This window comes from Bubalus bubalis, chromosome 6, assembly GCF_019923935.1.
Source record: "Bubalus bubalis isolate 160015118507 breed Murrah chromosome 6, NDDB_SH_1, whole genome shotgun sequence".
In the NCBI taxonomy this organism is placed as follows: Eukaryota; Metazoa; Chordata; class Mammalia; order Artiodactyla; family Bovidae; genus Bubalus; species Bubalus bubalis.
In genome coordinates, this window is record NC_059162.1 from 15,688,586 (window position 1) to 15,706,027 (window position 17,442).

The 17,442-nt window shown below is 56.5% G+C and overlaps 1 protein-coding gene and 1 non-coding gene across 6 annotated transcripts; one reads left to right on the top strand and one right to left on the bottom strand.

Annotated features, from left to right (window-relative positions):
- Positions 1 to 117: 117 nt before the first annotated feature.
- PBXIP1 (PBX homeobox interacting protein 1) lies at positions 118 to 16,713 on the top strand. 5 transcript variants are annotated; one of them, XM_025287719.2, is made up of 13 exons: positions 118 to 440; positions 906 to 955; positions 1,584 to 1,688; positions 7,563 to 7,649; positions 9,934 to 10,060; positions 10,292 to 10,356; positions 10,439 to 10,604; positions 12,058 to 12,288; positions 12,409 to 12,432; positions 12,740 to 12,822; positions 13,151 to 13,279; positions 13,909 to 15,134; positions 15,594 to 16,713. In XM_025287719.2, the coding sequence occupies exons 1-13, from the start codon at positions 338 to 340 to the stop codon at positions 15,670 to 15,672; spliced, it is 2,475 nt and encodes an 824-aa protein (XP_025143504.2). In that variant the 5' UTR covers positions 118 to 337; the 3' UTR covers positions 15,673 to 16,713. The 5 variants fall into 5 exon arrangements, with proteins under 5 accessions (XP_025143504.2, XP_025143502.2, XP_044800214.1 ...); XM_025287717.2 differs by having other exon boundaries at positions 120 to 440; positions 10,436 to 10,604; XM_044944279.1 differs by lacking the exon at positions 1,584 to 1,688 and having other exon boundaries at positions 121 to 440; positions 10,436 to 10,604.
- LOC112585868 lies at positions 9,339 to 9,469 on the bottom strand. The gene has a single exon (XR_003110443.2). It is a non-coding gene; the product is annotated as a small nucleolar RNA SNORA51 (small nucleolar RNA).
- Positions 16,714 to 17,442: the final 729 nt, after the last annotated feature.

Consider the following 17,442-nt stretch of genomic DNA (forward strand, 5'->3'; position numbering starts at 1 on the left):
TCCCGGGCTGGAGAAGGCCTCCCCCAGGCTTGCGCCTTGGTACGGCCCTGCCCGCCCAGCGCTCGTGGGAGGGTCTGGCCCTGGCCTCGCTCCCCCTCCTCGCCGAGCGCAGTGGTGGCTGCCACGCCGAATTCCGCTTCCTGTGGCTGCGGCCGCTGGCGGGCGGTGAGGCTGGGCGAGCGTGCAGTTGGCGCCGCAGCTCGGCACCCCCGCCTCGCCGCACCTCGGGCTTGCGGCCGCGCGGGGGCCTGCGCCGCCCCTGCCTTCCCTTCCGGGCCATGGTGCAACCCGAGGGCGCGTCCGTCCCCCGCCGCTGCTGACCCGGGTCCCCCACTCCATGGCCGCCTCGGCGCCGCCCCCACCGGACAAGCTGGAGGGAGGTGGCGGCCCCGCACCGCCCCCTGCGCCGCCCAGCACCGGGAGAAAGCAGGGCAAGGCCGGTGAGAACGCTGAGGGGGCTGGGGCTGGCGAGGCTCAGAACTCTCGGACCTGGAGCGAGGGCTGGCGGGCCGGGGAGGTGGCGGTTCTCAGGCTGAGGGCCCTGAAGAGAGGGGAGGCTCAGTGGAAAGGATAGATGGGTGAAGCCCTCCAGGGGTTGGTGACGAGGGGTCACTGACTGCCGATCCTAGAGTTTGGGGCACCTGGAATGAAGGAGCCACTTGGGAGTCTGAGGCTATCAAGAGATGGGGACGTCTCTCATTTAAAGGAAGAGGCAGCTGAGAGTGTGGCATCCCATTTATTCTTCGTAGTGTACCTTTGTTAGTATCTAACAAAGTATTAGATACTAAGTAAATAAACAAGAATATATTGAAATTAGAAGAATCTCCTAGATCGTGGTTGGGAGAAAGGATGTTGGGGAAACCTCAGGGAAACTTGTTTGTGTCTGCCTTTTACTGCCTTTCCAGGTCTGCAAATGAAGAGTCCAGAAAAGAAGCGAAGGAAGTCAAATACTCAGGTGAATGGTGGTTGGTTGTGGGGGTAATTTCTGGTAGCTCCTTTGGGTTCTCTGCTCTGCCACCCCAATGTCTTCATCTTACATCAGCTGCAGGGGGAAGAGAAAGTTGTCTTTCTTGTTCCTTTTCTGGTCCTTTCTTTCAGTTTTATAACTTTTTGGGAGTAGGGTAGGGATGAGACGATTTGACCAGAGATTTTATCAGTGGGGATTAGAATCGTCCTCTCCCCTTTTTGTCCTGTTCTGGTTCCCCCATGATGATAACAGCTATCACTTGCTGAACCTTTTCTAAGTACCAGGGATTGTGCTAAAATGCTTCAGTGGTTTTGGGAGATAGGCATTGTCACAGTTTTACAGATGAGAAACCTGAGGCTTAAACATGTTCAATGCCTGCTCCAGGGCTTTGAGGTTACTCAGTGTCAAAACTAGGATTCCAGTGTAGTTCTGCTGTTTTCAAAACAGTTAGGGCACTGTGTTGGTTGTGGTCTCCATTGTGTTTCTTTGTTTTACTTTAAGGTCTGTCTGAACTGGCCGATACTAGCCTCTAAAACTGGTACTGTGTTTCTGGTGCTCTCTTGGTTTAGCTCTGGGTCTCTCTCCATGATCCTCTTTCCCTCGTCTTTTTCCCCAGGGCCCTGCGTACTCTCACCTGACGGAGTTTGCACCACCCCCAACTCCCATGGTGGATCACCTGGTTGCATCCAACCCTTTTGAGGATGACTTCGGAGCCCCTAAGGTGGGGGGCGCGGCCCCTCCATTCCTTGGCAGTCCTGTCCCCTTTGGGGGCTTCCGTGTCCAGGGGGGCATGGCAGGCCAGGTACCCCCAGGCTATGGCACTGGGGGTGGAGGAGGTCCTCAGCCTCTTCGTCGACAGCCACCCCCTTTCCCTCCCAGCCCCATGGGCCCTGCTTTCAACATGCCCCCTCAGGGCCCTGGCTATCCACCCCCAGGTAACATGAATTTTCCCAGCCAACCCTTCAACCAGCCTCTGGGTCAGAACTTTAGCCCGCCTGGTGGGCAGATGATGCCAGGCCCAGTGGGGGGATTTGGCCCCATGATCTCACCCACCATGGGACAACCTCCCAGAGGGGAGCTGGGCCCCCCTTCTCTCCCCCAACGCTTTGCCCAGCCAGGGGCACCTTTTGGCCCTTCTCTCCAGAGACCTGGTCAGGGGCTCCCCAGCCTGCCTCCCAACACAAGTCCCTTCCCTGGTCCGGACCCTGGCTTTCCTGGCCCTGGTGGTGAGGATGGGGGGAAGCCCTTAAATCCCCCTGCGCCCACTGCTTTTCCCCAGGAGCCCCACTCAGGCTCCCCGGCTGCTGCTGTTAATGGGAATCAGCCCAGTTTTCCTCCAAACAGCAGTGGACGGGGTGGGGGCACTCCAGATGCCAACAGCCTGGCACCCCCTGGAAAGGCAGGTGGGGGCTCAGGACCCCAGCCTCCCCCAGGCCTGGTGTATCCATGTGGTGCCTGTCGGAGCGAGGTGAATGACGACCAAGATGCCATTCTGTGTGAGGCCTCCTGTCAGAAGTGGTTCCACCGTGAGTGCACGGGCATGACTGAGAGCGCCTATGGGCTGCTGACCACCGAGGCCTCTGCTGTCTGGGCCTGCGATCTCTGCCTCAAGACCAAGGAGATTCAGTCTGTCTACATCCGCGAGGGCATGGGGCAGCTGGTGGCCGCTAACGATGGGTGATGCTGGCGAGGGGCCCAGGGAAGTGCACATGTTCCTCCCTGCTCTTCCAGGGTGATTGCCTTCTTGTCTGGCTCTTGGTCCTGGTTTCCATCGGCTTCCCATCTCCATGGGGCAGAAACCCAGTGGCTCCTGGGGGCAGAAAAAGGAACTGAGGTGGGCAGGCAGAAGAGCCTGTATCTCTCACTCTTGTGGAAACTTACACATTGAGATCTACAGAGGTTCAGGAAACCAAAGCCCTGCCAAGCAGAGCCATTTTTGGTGGCTGTCTCTGGAAACCCAGGGGTATGGCTGCAAGAGGAAAGAGGCTGGAGGAAGATCCAAAGGGCAGGGGTGTCCCCTCTACAGATGATGGATGCCCCCAACACCTGTGCCTAACATGCCTCTCTAGCTCCATAGCTCCAGCCTTAGTGTTTGGAGTCCAGTATTAAAGGTTTCTGGCCAGAGGAGTTGGGTCTCTTCCCATCTCTGCGGTAGCCCTTTCATGGGCGCTGGGAGATAGCTTTAGGGAATAAATGGAGATTTTCCCCTTTTCCTACCTTCCCCTTGACTCCTTCACCTGTCCAACTCGTCCCCCTTCAGAAACCAAATAGCTTGAAGAAGGAGGAGAGTACATGGCTATGGCAGTTCTTGGTGATCTGGGGCTTGGAGACAGTAGATAAGATGCTGTCGGGACATATCTCCCTCATACCAAAGTCACGGTCCTTTCTCAGCCTCTCTCGTGCTTTTTCCCTAATGACCATGTTTTTGCCAAAAATTGGGATGTGTGGTCTGACAGACCAGAATATTTGACATTCAGACTGTCCCGGAAGCCCAGATTCTGTGGTTGTACACCCCTCCTCCCCCACTAAGCGCTGGTCTTCAACTTCGGCGCCTCGAGTTCCCTGCCTTGGTGGAAGGAAAGCTTGGAAAGGTGCAGAGCCCTTATACCTCATTTTTTCTCCTGATAAAAGGATCCCTGTCACAGCCTGTGGGTTGGGGAGTCTGCAGGACCCTCACTGCTGCGGTACTAGAATGCAGTCCAGAGCCTGGATGTTTTTGCTCCCCTCTCTCCCTGCTGTTCTGTCTTCTCTGGCCTGGTGATCGAGCTGTTCTCATCCTTCTCAGCCAAATTCTGTGCCAGGGCTTTATTTTTTATGTTTTAAGCACTGCCTGCCAGAGATGGGCCTGGGGCCCCATGAGGAGCCCCTCACAGCTGTGTGCTGTTCCCTACAGCTCCTACACACATTCCTCAAATGGGGTAGAGAAGGCAGGCTAGGGGTCTGGCCCTGAGAGGAGCTGGTGGTCCCCTGCCCCCACTTCTCTTGGGACCTTATACATGTGAAGAGAAGACAGGTATACTGCAGAACTCTTGCCTTCCCCGGGGTGGAGGCTGTGCGAAGGAAGGGAGTGGCCTCTGGGCTTCTCTTTTCCAGTGTTCCCTGCCATCCAGCAGCAGAGATGGCAACCCCCTCACTGCTCAACTTTGTGTTGTGTTAGTGGTTCTGTTTGCCCCTCTATCTGTTGATGTTTTTGTGGTCTCCACCCCACCCCCACCCCACCCCCACCGCCCTGCATTTTGTAAGATGGCTCCTGGCCAGAGATGGGGGGATGTCTGGTCAATCCCTCTCGCCCTTTCATGCCACTGCTTTTTGGAAGAAAGTGGGGGTGGCAGAGATGTGGTGGGGAAAGTTTTGTACGGTTGGATTAATAAAATGACTCGGAAGATCCACACCCAGACTCCTTGGTGTTGGTGTGCACAAGGTTGGAATGAGTCAGTCACTGCTGGTGAGGATGGTTGGGGGGTGAGGACAGGGATCCCCCAGGGTCTCTGGAAGTGGGGATAGCTGGAAGAGTCAGGCCCCTGAGCTGACCTAATACAAGCTGTGGAGCCTGGGGAGGCCTCTACCCCATCTCTCCCTGTGTCCCTGCTGTGAGAACACAAGTTTCCTTTCTGAGCACATTCCTGGGCCAGGCCTAGAGCCAAGCAGGATCTTCGGCCCCAAGGCTTCAGGGAGACAATTGCCATTAGTGCTTCCCCGTGTAGTGCCCCACTCCCACTCCTGAGTCAGGAGGTCAGTGTAGCTCCAAGGGTGGGGGAAGGGGCTGCCCTGGTCTAGCAGATTGCATTTTAGGATGCCTTTCAATACCCGCCTCTGCCCCCTTTGAAAAAGAAGAGTGGCATCCTTAAACAATCGGCGCCAGGGTGAGGACAGGGACAACCCACGCTTTGCCACTCTCCTCCCCCATCCTGCAGCTGTCTCTTGTCTATCCTGGGACCAACCTGGCTCCTTGTCCTGGACATGCCACCCCCTTGCCTTTCCGTTCTGGGTCTTCCCTTCAGAAATTGTTTAGCCACTGGAAAAGGAGGGGAGGTGACCCCCAGTTGAGTTTGCTGGAACCCCAGTGTCCCACCGGGAGGTAAGCCCAGGTTTAGGGGCTCTGCAGGCGCGCCCCCCCCCCCCACTGCCCCGCCCCCGCCGCACCCCCGCGGCTCTCAAGTCTAGCTGTTATTGGCCAAAAGTTTCCGCCCCCCTCAGGGAAGTTGGCTTTCCATTGGTCAGTTCCCAGTCACGTGACCTTCCTTTCTTGTATCTGTAAAGCCGGAGAGGCAGCAACAAGTTCAGCTGAAGACTGAAGCGAGAGCTGTGTCAGGTAATGCCCTAGCGGGGCAGGGGCAACAGAGATCCCCAGGAGAGGAAGGGTAGAGGAGAGGAAGGGTAGAACGTTGAAGGGTTGAGCTCCACCCAGGATCTATAGAGCTGCTTGTCACTTCTGGGCCGGGAGGGAGGGGGATCATGGGCGGCCGTTTCCAAAACAGGAACTTGCTCTGGGTCTCCCAGACAAGTTTTTGTAGCCCTGGGTGCTTTATTTTAGAGGTTTGGGGAAACAGCTCTTAGAGGGGTTGAAATTAGCTGGACGAAACTTCCCAGCTTTGAACAGAGTGGCAGAGCTCCCCCTTTAGCTGTCTTTTGGAAATAGCACAAGTCCCTGACAATCCTTACAGGATGTTTTTGTTGAATCTTGCCTGAAAAAAGGAGAGGGAGTAGTGAGGAGGGGGTGGAGGTGGGTGTTCTTCCAAGAAGTTGATGAGAAGAAAGAGATCTGAAAGCAGCAGGGAAGGGTGGGAATTAGACAGCAGAAAGAACTTCCTAATAAGGCAGTGAGATGCTGGCCTGGGGGGAACAGGGAGAACTTATGGGATCTTCAGTGAATCCAACCAAGAGAGAGGTACCAGCCAGGGTTTGGAACCCTGAGTGCAGAGGTTCCGGACTGTATTCTGTTTGGGTCTCAGAAGTGTTTGTCTTGTTGACCCAAATACCGTTTCTGGTTTCCATGGAGACAGTAGATCTGACATCACCCTGGTTGCCATAGTGCCTGCTTCTGGAGGACCTGAGCAGGCTGTACACAGCCAGGGGTAAACAGGGACTTCAGCCCAAGCTGCTGTCACTTCCTTCCTGCCGCCACCTGTTAAGAGTCACACGCAGCAACTGGGGATGGGGAGATGATGACAGAGTGGCGGGGGTGGGGCCTGAGACCAGAAGGCAGCACAGCGATGGTTCTGTGGATGCCTGTAGAAGCCGGCCGGGGGTGTCCTGCTGGACTGCGGTGTGGGGAAGTCACTGCAGCTGTTCTTCTCTCTCCTTGTGGGATGGGTGCCTGTCTCTGGGAGGCACTGTGTAGGGCTCCCACGGTGTGCCCCACTGAAGGGGGAGTGTAGTGGTTTCTCATAGTAGAGCTGCCGCGCTTCTACCCCAGCCTTACTTCCTTTCCCCAGGATTTCCTTTCAGGATCCTTTTCCACTTACCATCCTTCTAGCCCCTCAGCAAGCAGTCTTGTAAGCCTCTAAAGGATCACAGTCCAAGACCAGGGGCTTAGCTCATCTGCCCCTCAGCTTTATGCCAGGGCCTGGTTGCCAGCCTGGGGCCATAGTGTTGGTCACAGACGGAGGGGTAGGTCCTTCTCTTCTTGTCCTGCTTTGTGTCAGGCTTTTGAAGCTGGAATGATTTCCCACCCCTACTCCACCATGTCAGAGCAGATTAGCAGGGAATAGGGCCACAACCGTGGTTATTGTCCATGCTTTGCAAATGGTACAGTGCTTTCTGTATACATGAGAGTTGCCACAAATCCCTTTTCCTAGTCACCTTCAAGTGTCCTCAGGTGAAACGCTGGAGTTTGCTAAGAAGGGAAACGACCTAGAATGGAGAGTGACAAGGAAACTTTCTAAAGGTACATTCAGATGGATGTAAGCTGTGCCGTTGCTCTCGGCCCTGGCTGCACGTGAGAATCATTTGGCAGATTTTTCGGAGCCTGATCCTTGAACTCAGTTATATCAGAATCTTAGCTGATTGATTCCATCATGTTGCCAGTGAACAGGACCCCAAACTAGACCATACAAAGGACTTAATGGTGGGTGATGGGTTGGTGGGAGACTTGTGGCTGACGAAGGCCATCGGCTTTCCTCTTCCAGGCCCTGGGGGAGGAGGTGGGATTGTGAGGGAGCCTGGGGAGGGGAAGGGAGGGCCAGATTGTTCCTTAGTCTTCTCACTTGCTACTCATCCCTGGCAAGTCAAGTCAGCCAGTTTTCGGGCCTTCATTTTCCCTGACTATAACATGAGAGAGTTGGCCTGGATTTTTCCCAGAACTTTTCCAGCCCTGTGCTTCTCTGACCTTTCAAGGTCAGTTCCATTTCCCAGTTTCCCAAGGGCTCTTTTGGTCCCTGGGAAAGGCAAACTTCACTGCAGCTCTTGGTACGTTCTGATTTGCAAGGCAAATACTGCCCAGAAGAATTCGGATTTTGGGATCAGAAGGACTGGAACCAGGCTGGTTCTGGAAGTGACTGCCCAGCCCTCACACTTGGAACCCAGCTGAGGCTTCTGTCTGCATCCCACCTCCCCCGAAGGGAGCTGGAGTCCCTAAGACAGCCTTTCTCTGCAGGTGGCAGCCTCAGCAGCTGCAGGGACCTCAGCAGTGATGGCCTCCTGCCCAGACTCGGACAATAGCTGGGTGCTTGCCGGCTCAGAGGTAGGAAGAGCAGGCCTGGGAACCATATGGAATGGGGGTTCTGGCCGGGCTGGGCTGCTTTTTGGGTCTGTCCCCCTTCCTTGCTCCTGATGATCACACGTGTCACCTCCTGCTGGTTGTGAGAGGAACTCCAGGGGCAGGGAGAATACGATCGGGCCCCAGGAGTCAGGAGTTGGGACTTGCACCGTGGCTTGAAAGAAGAGGATTGTTGGGGTAAGCTGTGAGAAGCAGGGGAGAAATTCTGGTGGGGAGACCAGCATTAGTAAAGGTCCTGAGGCAGCAGTAGATGAGCTGTGCTGGGGGAGACTGAGGAGGTCCGTTGGAAGAGGTGGAGACGTGGGCCAGACGGTGTTGAAATGAGGTTGGATCAGAGCCTGCGAGCCTCCGGAAGAGGCCTATAGGGTCTGGCTCAGGCATTCGGGCCGCCCCTTGATGGAAAATAGCGGGCAGGCTCTGAGCTGGAGGGGGTCAGGACCATCGCTGCTGTGGGCAAAGGGTGCAGCCACTATGTGGGCTGTGTGGGAACAGGGGGAGAGCGTTTTGAAGGTCCTGCAGTCCAGGTTGTAGTTGGTGGGATGAGAACCCAGTGCACTCCTGTGCCCCGAAGCCTCTGAGAAGGGGGCTGGCAGGATGGGGAATGGACTGGCTGGAGAGTTTGTCAAGGACTTGGTATGTTCATCCCACAGGGAGGGAGGTAGCTGAGGAGTTTGAGTTAGAGACGTCAGGTCTGAGTGGCCTTGAAGAAACTGATGGGGAGTGAGGGACCTGTCCTCAGTATGATGCTGGAGCAGGACCCATGGGCTGGGGCTGGCTGGCAGAGCGGACGACACCGCGCTCCCAGCGAGCCCTGGCTGCCTTGCAGACAGCTGGGGGACCTCGGACCAGCTGTTTCGCCTTGCTGTCCTCCCTTTAACGAGGAGGAGTTGTGTTTCCTTTAACGTAGGAGGGACTGGGAGAAAAAGGTGACTTGAAAATTGTAAAGAGGGACTTCCCTGGCGGTCCAGTGGTTAAGACTTTGCCTTCCAACTCAGGGGGTGCGGGTTAGATTCCTGTTCCAGAAGCTGAGATTCCCATGTGCCTTGGGGCCAAAAAACCAAAACATAAAACAGAAGCCATATTGTAACAAATTCAATAAAGACTTTTAAAATGGTACACATTAAAAAAATATTTTTTTAAAAAAAGAGTCTTGTAAAGAAACATATTAAGGTCAAGAATTATTCTTGGAAGTTTAGCGGGAGCCATGGATGGGATGAGCAGGCGGTGGGCCTGCTGAGGGGGCGTTTGCAGAAAAAGGAGAGGCTGAGGCTGTAGATGGCTGGACTGACAGGCTGGCTGTGGCTGGGGTGAGGTGGGCTTCCCTCAGCTCCTGGGAGAGGGGTGTGCAGGGAGCAGGAAAAGCCAGAAAAGTTTGGCAGATAGAGCAGGTGGCCCGTTGTGAGAACTGGGGGGAAGCCTGTGGGGGATGGGACTGTGATCCTTGGGCTCCAGGGGACTTTGTTCTCTTGCCAGTTACTGAGCTGGTCACCTATGGGGAGGGAGACCCAGGCTGTAGCTGCTTCTCTGGGGAGGTGATGGTGGGCTGCCAGGTTTGTAGAGTGGTCCAGTGCCTTGGGCCAGTGGTCCTTTTTTTTTTTTTTTTTAATTAGTTTAATGTCTGATTGAATAACTTTTTTTTTTTTTTTTTCAACTCCATGTCCTCCCATTCACCATACAGACCAGGCAAAGTGCCTGCCCAGGCTGTATGTGGGGTGGGTTTACTCTGACTCCTCTTTCTATGCTGTCAGTATAAGAACACAGCCTGTAGTAAGTACCAGGAGGCTGAAGTTAATTCCTGTAAATATAGGATTCCTTTAAAAATAACATTTACTTTTTTTTTTTTGGCTGTGCTGGGTCTTAGTTGTGGCATGCAGGATCTAGTTTCCAGACCAGGGATCAAACCTCGGCCCCCTGCATTGGGAATGCTGTCTTAGCCACTGGACTACCAGGAAAGTCCCCAGTGGTGCGTCTTCATTTCACAGAAACTTGGCCTCCAAAAGTTACTCAGAGCAGCAAGTGAAGTTAGGGAATGGCTGAACACTGTGTTGAGCGGAGAGGTCACAGTGCCAGCTGCCCCCTGGCCACTTTGGAGCAGCCACTGCTGAGTGTATTATGTATGTGTAAGGTGTGGGCTGGGCCCCCTGAGCACAGGCTGGTCTCGGGCACCCCGGAGAGCACCCCGTGCTCTTGGTTTCGTCCTGCTGTCCTTCCTCTAGAGCAGCCCTTCTGCTTGCACCCCTGCCCCCAGAGCCTGCCTGTGGAGACCTTGGGCCCTGAATCTGGGAGGGACCCAGAATCCGAGAGAGCTCCCCGGGCCCCTCGGAGCCCCTCCAGGGCAGCTGCTGAGGAATCGGCTGGGACCTTGGATGGAGGAGGTAACAGGGCCCTGCTGAGGGGGGCGGTGCAGCCACCTGTCCTCCATGTTCTGGGGTTTCCCAGTTTCCTCAGGGAGAGGGAGGCCAGTTGGTCTTATTCCCAGCATTGATCTCAGTTTTAAACCTTCCCTTATCCCATCCTGGCTTTCTCCTGTCCCTTCCTGCCTGGTCGCAGCCTGTGGGAGCCAGGGGGGCCGTGGTGTTTTTCCTGAGTCTTTTCTCCCTCCACAGAGACGGTGTCCCAGAGTGAGAGCTCCCAATCTGGGCCCATCCTGTCAGAGGAGGCTGAGGCCAAGGTGAGGACCTTCCCTGGGGGAAGGGCGGGAAGTGGGGAGGGCCAGGGGAAGTGGGAAGTGCTCACGGCTGTGTCTGCAGCAGGGTGTCCTGGAAGGTGAGGACCCTGGAGTGGAGCCCCGGGGCCCAGGAGACATAGAGGCCCAGAGAGACTTGGAAGAGACCCCTGAGGTGGTAGGCCTGGAACCGGACTCACAGGACCTGGAGGATCAGAGCACCTCTTGCAGCCTGCCTTCATCCCCCAAAACAGGTGAGAGTCCTCCTTGTTTCTCCTGTGACTATCCTTCTAGAAGGTGTTGGAGTGGGAATAGATAGACATCACTGCTGAGCACAGCTCTGGTCCAGGCCCTAGGACTTGGCAGCTTGGAGCCTTCCTTAAGCTGTATCACTGAATCTTCACCACCGTCACCCCTGGGGACACTCAGGCTTAAGTCACACAGCTGATAAGTGGCAGAGCCTAGGTCTGGTTAACTCTTTCCTCTCTACTGTGGGGCCTCCTCTATTACTTGCCTCTAGATTTGGCTCTCATTCCCTGAGTCCCTTCCACGAGTCAGCTCTGGGAAAGCAGGTTGGCTTCACGGCCTGTGTAAGAGGTGGACTAGACTGAGCCAGGGTGCAAGTCGGACTTGTGAGGGTGCAAAGGTGGTGTGATTAAGGTGCCCCCACAGGAAGCAGGGGAGGGGTTTAGTCAGGGGACAGGTCGAGGGGGAGGGGGCGGCAGGGACAGTTGAGGAAAAGTTTCATACCGGAGGGGACATTTGAGTGGAACCTCGAGCAGAGTGGACTTTTGGTAGGTAGGGTAGGAGGAAGACAACGTTGCAGGCCAGGGCTGCAGCATCAGCACAGGGCTGGGTTCCCCTGTCCTGTACCGAGGAGGCTACGTCCAAGGCTGGCGGCAGGAGTGTGTGAATGCATCTCTGTTGAGGGGTGACAGCGTGGAGGGGGAGGCGGGGTCCAGGGCCATTTAGGGGGCAACTGCAGTCAGACGAAGCTGAGGAAGACCTGAACTAAGGCAGATGCGAGGCATGTGCCGCTGAGATGTTTAGGGGTCGTGTTGTCAAACTGCATGGGAGGCAAAGAGGGAGGGCTGAGGTTGGCTCCTGCAGCACTGGCGTCTTGCCCTGCATCGGGGGAGCGCCAGGAGAGGACCAGGTTGGAGGGCAGCATGTGGAGTGTTTGGTCCCCAGGGACAGCCAGGTGGAAGAGACCAAGAGGTGGTCAGACATCCAGGCCTGGACCTCTAAGGAGGCCAGTCAGGAGTTTACGGATGAGGGACTCAATCTGCTCTAGGGGGAAGCCGGTGGGGTGGGTGAGACTGGGTGATTGTGTGTGCGGTGAGAAGGGCAGAAGAGCAGAGATGGTGCCAGGGAGACCTCTGCCTCTAGGACTGGGAGCAGCTAGGCATTGAAAAGAGACGCTGAGAGGGCATGGCCAGGTTTCGACAGAACCAGGGCAGGGGGCGCAGGTGGGAGCAGGAGGGTGCTTTTAGGATGAAAGTCGCTCTTGTATCTTGTATGTAGTAGAAAGGACTGGTCTCCAGACTGGGCAGGGGTGGTCACTGATGCCCAGGCACATGTGGGCAGGGTCTCCATGCTCTCCCTCTGTGATCAGAGCTGGGGGTCTCCTGTGTTTGCCTCTGGTTCCAGTCTGTCTGTCCCGTCTCTCCAGTTGCCTTACTGCCCTGTCCCCCTCCCTTCCCCCAGCTTGGATCAGGGAGGAGGCCCACCACTCCAGCAGCGAGGAAGACACCGATGTGGATGTGGAGGGTCTGCGGAGACGGCGGGGCCGGGAGCCCGGCACTCCTCAGCCCGTGGCCACCCTGGGTGTGGAGGACCAGGTCCAGGGCGAGGGTGCAAGCGGGCAGCTGGGCATCTCCCTCAACATGTGTCTCCTCGGGTCCCTGGTCCTGCTGGGCCTGGGGATCCTCCTCTTCGGTGAGTGGTCCCTCCCCTGCTGGCACTTTGAGGCTCTGCCCTGGCCCCTCTTGCAGCACTCTGACCCCATTCTGCCCCTGCCTCTGAGGGCCTGACCAGACTCCTCTGTCTCCATTTCAGGTGGTCTCTCAGAGTCTGAAAGTGGTGAGTGACGATGGGCCCTGACCGGTTTGTGTCTGTCCCCTTCCAGCCCTGAGGGAGGCTGATGGGGGCAGTTCTCTGGGTCAGCAATAGGGATGCTGGGGGCTGTACATTTTTTGCTCAGTTATAGGCCTTATGTCAGCTATTTGGGGTGACCCTTGACCTTTTACCTTGCTGGACCCCTCAGCCATAGGGCGAGGTCCAGGGCAGGACAGTGACTGTGTGTATGTGTTGGGGGCAGGCAGGGAGCGGGAGGAGGAGAGGGCTCTGTGTGCCTTGAGGCCAGCTTCAGGATTCCACTTTCCCACAGGGCCCCTGGAGGAAGTGGACCTGCAGGTCTTGCCAGATGTGGAGTCTGATACTGAGATGCTGGAGGCTGTGGGGGATGGGCAGGCATGTGTGACTGTCTCCATCTGCGTGAGGGGCCTGGTGGGGGCTGTCGGGGTCGAGGGGCTGGCTGGGGTGACTGGCTCCTTTGCCCTTGTGTGTGTGTGTGTGTGTGTGTGTGTGTGTGTGTTAGTCACTCAGTCGTGTCTGACTCTTTGCAACCCCATGGACTGTGTAGCCCACTAGGCTCCTCTGTCCATGACATTCTTCAGGCAAAAATGCTGGAGTGAGTAGCCATTCCCTTCTCTTGGGGATCTTCCCGACCCAGGGATCAAACCTGGGTCTCCCACACTGCAGGCAGATTCTTTACTGACTGAGCCACCTTTGCCCTTAGGATGGACTGCAGCAGCTACAGACCTCAGAGCTCCTGGACAGCGTCCCCAGCCTGCAGAACATGGCCCTTCTGCTGGATAAGCTGGCCAAGGAGAACCAGGACATCCGACTACTGCAGGCCCAGCTGCAGGTGGGCACAAGCAGGATGGGGTGGGCTAGACACCCTCCCTAGGCCACGTGTCTCTCTGTCCAGTTTTCTCCCTGCAAAGAAGTTTCCTGTGTTCACCCACATATGCTGACCCTCTCCCTTTCCCACTAGAGTCCAGTTCCTCCCTTTCCCACTAGAGTCCAGTCGTCTTCCATGTTTTGTTCCCGTCCTGCATGCTAAGGGTTAGGCCAGGACTGGCATATCTGCTTCACGTGGCATGCCACCTCTGCTTGATTGGCATGGTCTACCTGGAGCCTTGTGTGGAGAAGGATTTGAAGAACATGCCAAGACTCAGTGGGAAAGAAGTGCTGTGATCAGTTAATAATATCTGTTTTGGGTACGGGAGGTGGAAATAGGGCAATGAGAGTCTTATCTTGGCTCTCTTTAGGTGAATTAAAGACGTGTGGGCTTATAAACAGACAGAGCTAAGGCCTGTGGTGGAATTTGGGGATCCCAGGGTCAGGTGAAGGGTGCAGATGGGGTGGGAGATGAGAACCAAATCCTCTGAGTCTCTCAGGCCATAAAGGCTATAATGGAATGGAATTAGGGTAGCAGGCACTGGAGCCATCCTTGACGACTCCCTGGGTCCTCTATCCCTACTCCCATTCCAGGCCCAGAAGGAAGAGCTTCAGAGCCTGATGCGTCAGCCCAAAGGGCTAGAAGAGGAGAATGCCCGGCTCCGAGGGGCCCTCCAGCAGGGTGAGGCCTCCCAGCGGGCCCTGGAGTCGGAGCTGCAGCAGCTGCGGGCCCAGCTTCAGGGACTGGAGGCTGACTGCGTCCAGGGTGCGGATGGGCTGTGTCTCCAGTGGGGCAGAGGCCCACAAGCTGGCCAGGGCACCAAGGAGCAAGGCCCCATGGGGCAGGAGCCAAGCCCTGGTTTCCTGGAGCAAAAGAAACAACTAGAGGCTGAGGCCCAGGCATTAAGGCAAGAGTTGGAGCGGCAGCGGCGGCTGCTGGGGTCTGTGCAGCAGGACCTGGAACGGAGCTTGAAGGAGGCAGGCCGAGGGGATCCAGCCCGGGCTGGCCTGGCTGAGTTGGGTCACAGGCTGGCCCAGAAGCTGCGGGGCCTGGAGGACTGGGGCCAGCACCCTGGGGTCCCTGCCAATGTCTCAGAGGCCTGGCATCAGAAGCCTCACTTCCAGAATTCCAGGGAGCCAAGTGGGAAGGAAAAGTGGTGGGATAGGCAAGGGGACTGGAAGACCGAGCACTGGAAACATAAGAAGGAGGCATCCGGCCGGGAGAAGAGCTGGCGGGGTGAGGAGGACAGGGAGCTGGCGGGGAGGCGGAAGGAGGGCAAGCCAAGGGTGGAGGAGTGGGCCAGCAAGAAGGATGGCAAGCAACAGCGCTCCAAGGAGCCCCCCAGGAAAAGTGGGCGCCCCCACCCCTCTGGAGAGAGGCAGAAACACCCTCGGTGGAAGGAAGGGGCTAAAGACAGGCATGACCCCCTGCCACTCTGGGCAGAGCTGTCCAGGCACAAGTACCAGGCACCCCAGGGCTGCTCAGGTGTGCACGAGTGTGCCCGGCAGGAGGGCCTGGCCTTCTTTGGCATAGAGCTAGCCCCCGTGCGGCAACAGGAGCTGGCCTCTCTGCTGAGGACGTACCTGGCGCGGCTGCCCTGGGCTGGGCCTCTGACTGAGGAGCTGCCCCTCTCTCCCGCTTACTTCGGCGAGGATGGCATCTTCCGCCACGACCGCCTCCGCTTCCGCGACTTTGTAGACGCCTTGGAGGACCAGCTGGAGGAGGTGGCGGTGAGACAAACAGGTGATGACGACGCGGTGGACGACTTTGAGGATTTCATCTTCAGCCACTTCTTTGGAGACAAAGCATTGAAGAAGAGGTGGGCAGCTGTGGGGGAGCTGGGTCAGTGGGACAGAGCAGAGGGCAGGAGGTGATGGTGGGGCGGGGTGTCTGTGTGTGTGTGAGGGCCCTGAGTTGCCATTGTTCAGTTTGAGGTTTTGTCCCTTGAGGGCAGAAAGCTGAGCCTGAGCTCAGCCCAGAGTGGTCCTGGGGAGTCCCCTTTGGGGCTAGAGTTTTTTCCCTCCCAAGTTGCCCTGTGCTGTCCATACCTGTGTGGTCTGGGGGGTAAGAGAGGTTGCTTCCTGTCTCCCCAGCTGGGGCCTTGTCCTGGGACACCAGGTCTGGCCACACTCCCCTCCCCCCAGTCTGATGGATGGTGGCTGCCCGTGTCACCTGCCTTAGGGGGAACAGGGTCCCCTGTCAGGGGGGCCCCCCTTCTCATCACATGACATTGTTCTCTAAAGGCCTCTTCCTGCCTCCACTCCCTGCCCCCCCACAGGTCTGGGAAGAAGGACAAACATTTGCAGAACAGAGTTGTGGGGCCCAGGGAGCAGCACGGCCCCCACCGCCGGGGCTGAGGCCCCGCGTTGTCTGTCCCCTGGGAACCGTTAAGCTGCCACCTCCCTCGGCTTCGTTGGTGTCATTGGATGTCCTTCACAGAGCAGCCTGGAGATCACCCAGCCCTGCACTGACACCACTTCTGCCACAAAAAGGCCTTAGCTGGAGCTGCTGTGCTGTCTATGCAAATGAATGCAAATTCTTAGGGCCGCGACCCTTGCAGCCGGATTGTGAAGGGGGGATGGGAGAGAGGCCTGTTTTTTAGGAGGGTTGGGTGGGGGTAAGAGGTATGGGGCAATTCAGATTCTAAAGCCAGAGTGCTTGTGTGTGTGTGTGTGTCTGTGTGTGTGTCTGTGTCTGTAAGGTGGGATATAAGGTATGGGGGCAATTCAGATTCTAAAGCCAGAGAACCTTGTGTGTGTGTGTGTGTGTGTGTGTGTGTGTGTGTGTGTCTGTCTGTCTGTCTGTCTGTAGGGGGGCCCAGAGTGGGCCCCTTGGCTGCACACACTGACCCATGCACCCTGGGATTCGATTCGCCCGGCTGGCTCCCGGCTGGCTGGAGGCCCAGCATGAAGGCTTTCCCTGGGGTTTTGTTAGATTTGGAAGGAGCTATCCCTAGAGAATCGAAGTCCCCCTTTTAGCCCTGCTCCTCACGTGGCCTCACCTCTGCTTGTGAACTGTAGAGTCAGATTCCAATAAAATTCTGTAGGAGCTGTGACGCTGGGTGGGGGCTCTGTCGCTTAGGGCTGTTTCTAATAAGCACAGGGGAAGCCCACACCCACCACCTCATACTGGTACTCACCTTCTCCTCTCCCCGTCACCTCACCCTCCCCGCAAACCTCAGGCCCTCTGGGCTGGAACTCCCCATTTTGCTCACAGCTGTCTTGGCTGCATCCCTGGGAGATGTAGAAATATGCAGGTGGGTTTTGGGCTCAAATCCAGGTTGAGTGATTTTGGACAAATTAATCCCTGGGAACCTTGGGTTTCTAATCCCCAAAAAGGGAGATTGAAGGGCTGGGGACTCTTCCAGCAGGATTGTAAATAAATCAATGTAAACAAAATCTGTGTCCAATAGTTGGCGCTCAGAAGTGATTTCACTCCCTTTAGAGTGTGGAGGAGGGGCTCCCCACCCCCACCTCACAGCGCGGCTTCTGCGTGGCGGGGAGGGTGAGGGAACCACTAGGTGGCGCCCCGGCTCCACATTTGCTCCAGACCTCACCTACCTCACCACTTAGTGCCCCAAATCTTGGACCCCAGTCCCACTGGCTTGGGCCATTCTCTGGTTACTTCTCCCAGGAAGAACCAGATTCCCCCAGGCTTCTCTTTAGAAAGTCCTTCCTGACTGGGCTTCTTGCTTGGCCTGGAAATCCCCGTAGGGGGACGGAATGAATGTGTGACTTCAGGCCAGGTCCAAGGTGCGTGTTAGTAGAGCTGAGGTGTATTAGTCCCTCAGTCACGTCCGACTCTTTGTGACCCCATAGACTGTAACCCTCCAGGCTCCTCTTGTCCATGGGATTTTCCAGGCAAGAATACTAGAGTGGGTTGCCATTTCCTTCTCCAGGGGATCTTCCCAACCCAGGATTGAACCCGGGTTTCCCGCATTGGAGGCAGACTCTTTACTGTCTGAGCCACCAGGGAAGCCCAGGGGTCTGCCCAAAAGGGGACTGTGATTGATAACAAGTGCTTCTGTAACACTGCAACTGATGGGTTGCTCACTGTTAAAGGACTTTAAGGGTGCTGCTACTGCTGCTAAGTCACTTCAGTCGTGTCTGACTCTGTGCGACCCCATA

Coding starts and splice junctions, on each gene's coding strand:
- PBXIP1 (XM_025287717.2), top strand. CDS start 338: ATGGCCGCCTCGGCGCCGCCCCCACCGGACAAGCTGGAGGGAGGTGGC. Junction 956..1,583: donor GAAGGAAGTCAAATACTCAG/GTGAATGGTGGT, acceptor CTTTTTCCCCAG/GGCCCTGCGTACTCTCACCT. Junction 1,689..7,562: donor ATGACTTCGGAGCCCCTAAG/GTGGGGGGCGCG, acceptor CTTTCTCTGCAG/GTGGCAGCCTCAGCAGCTGC.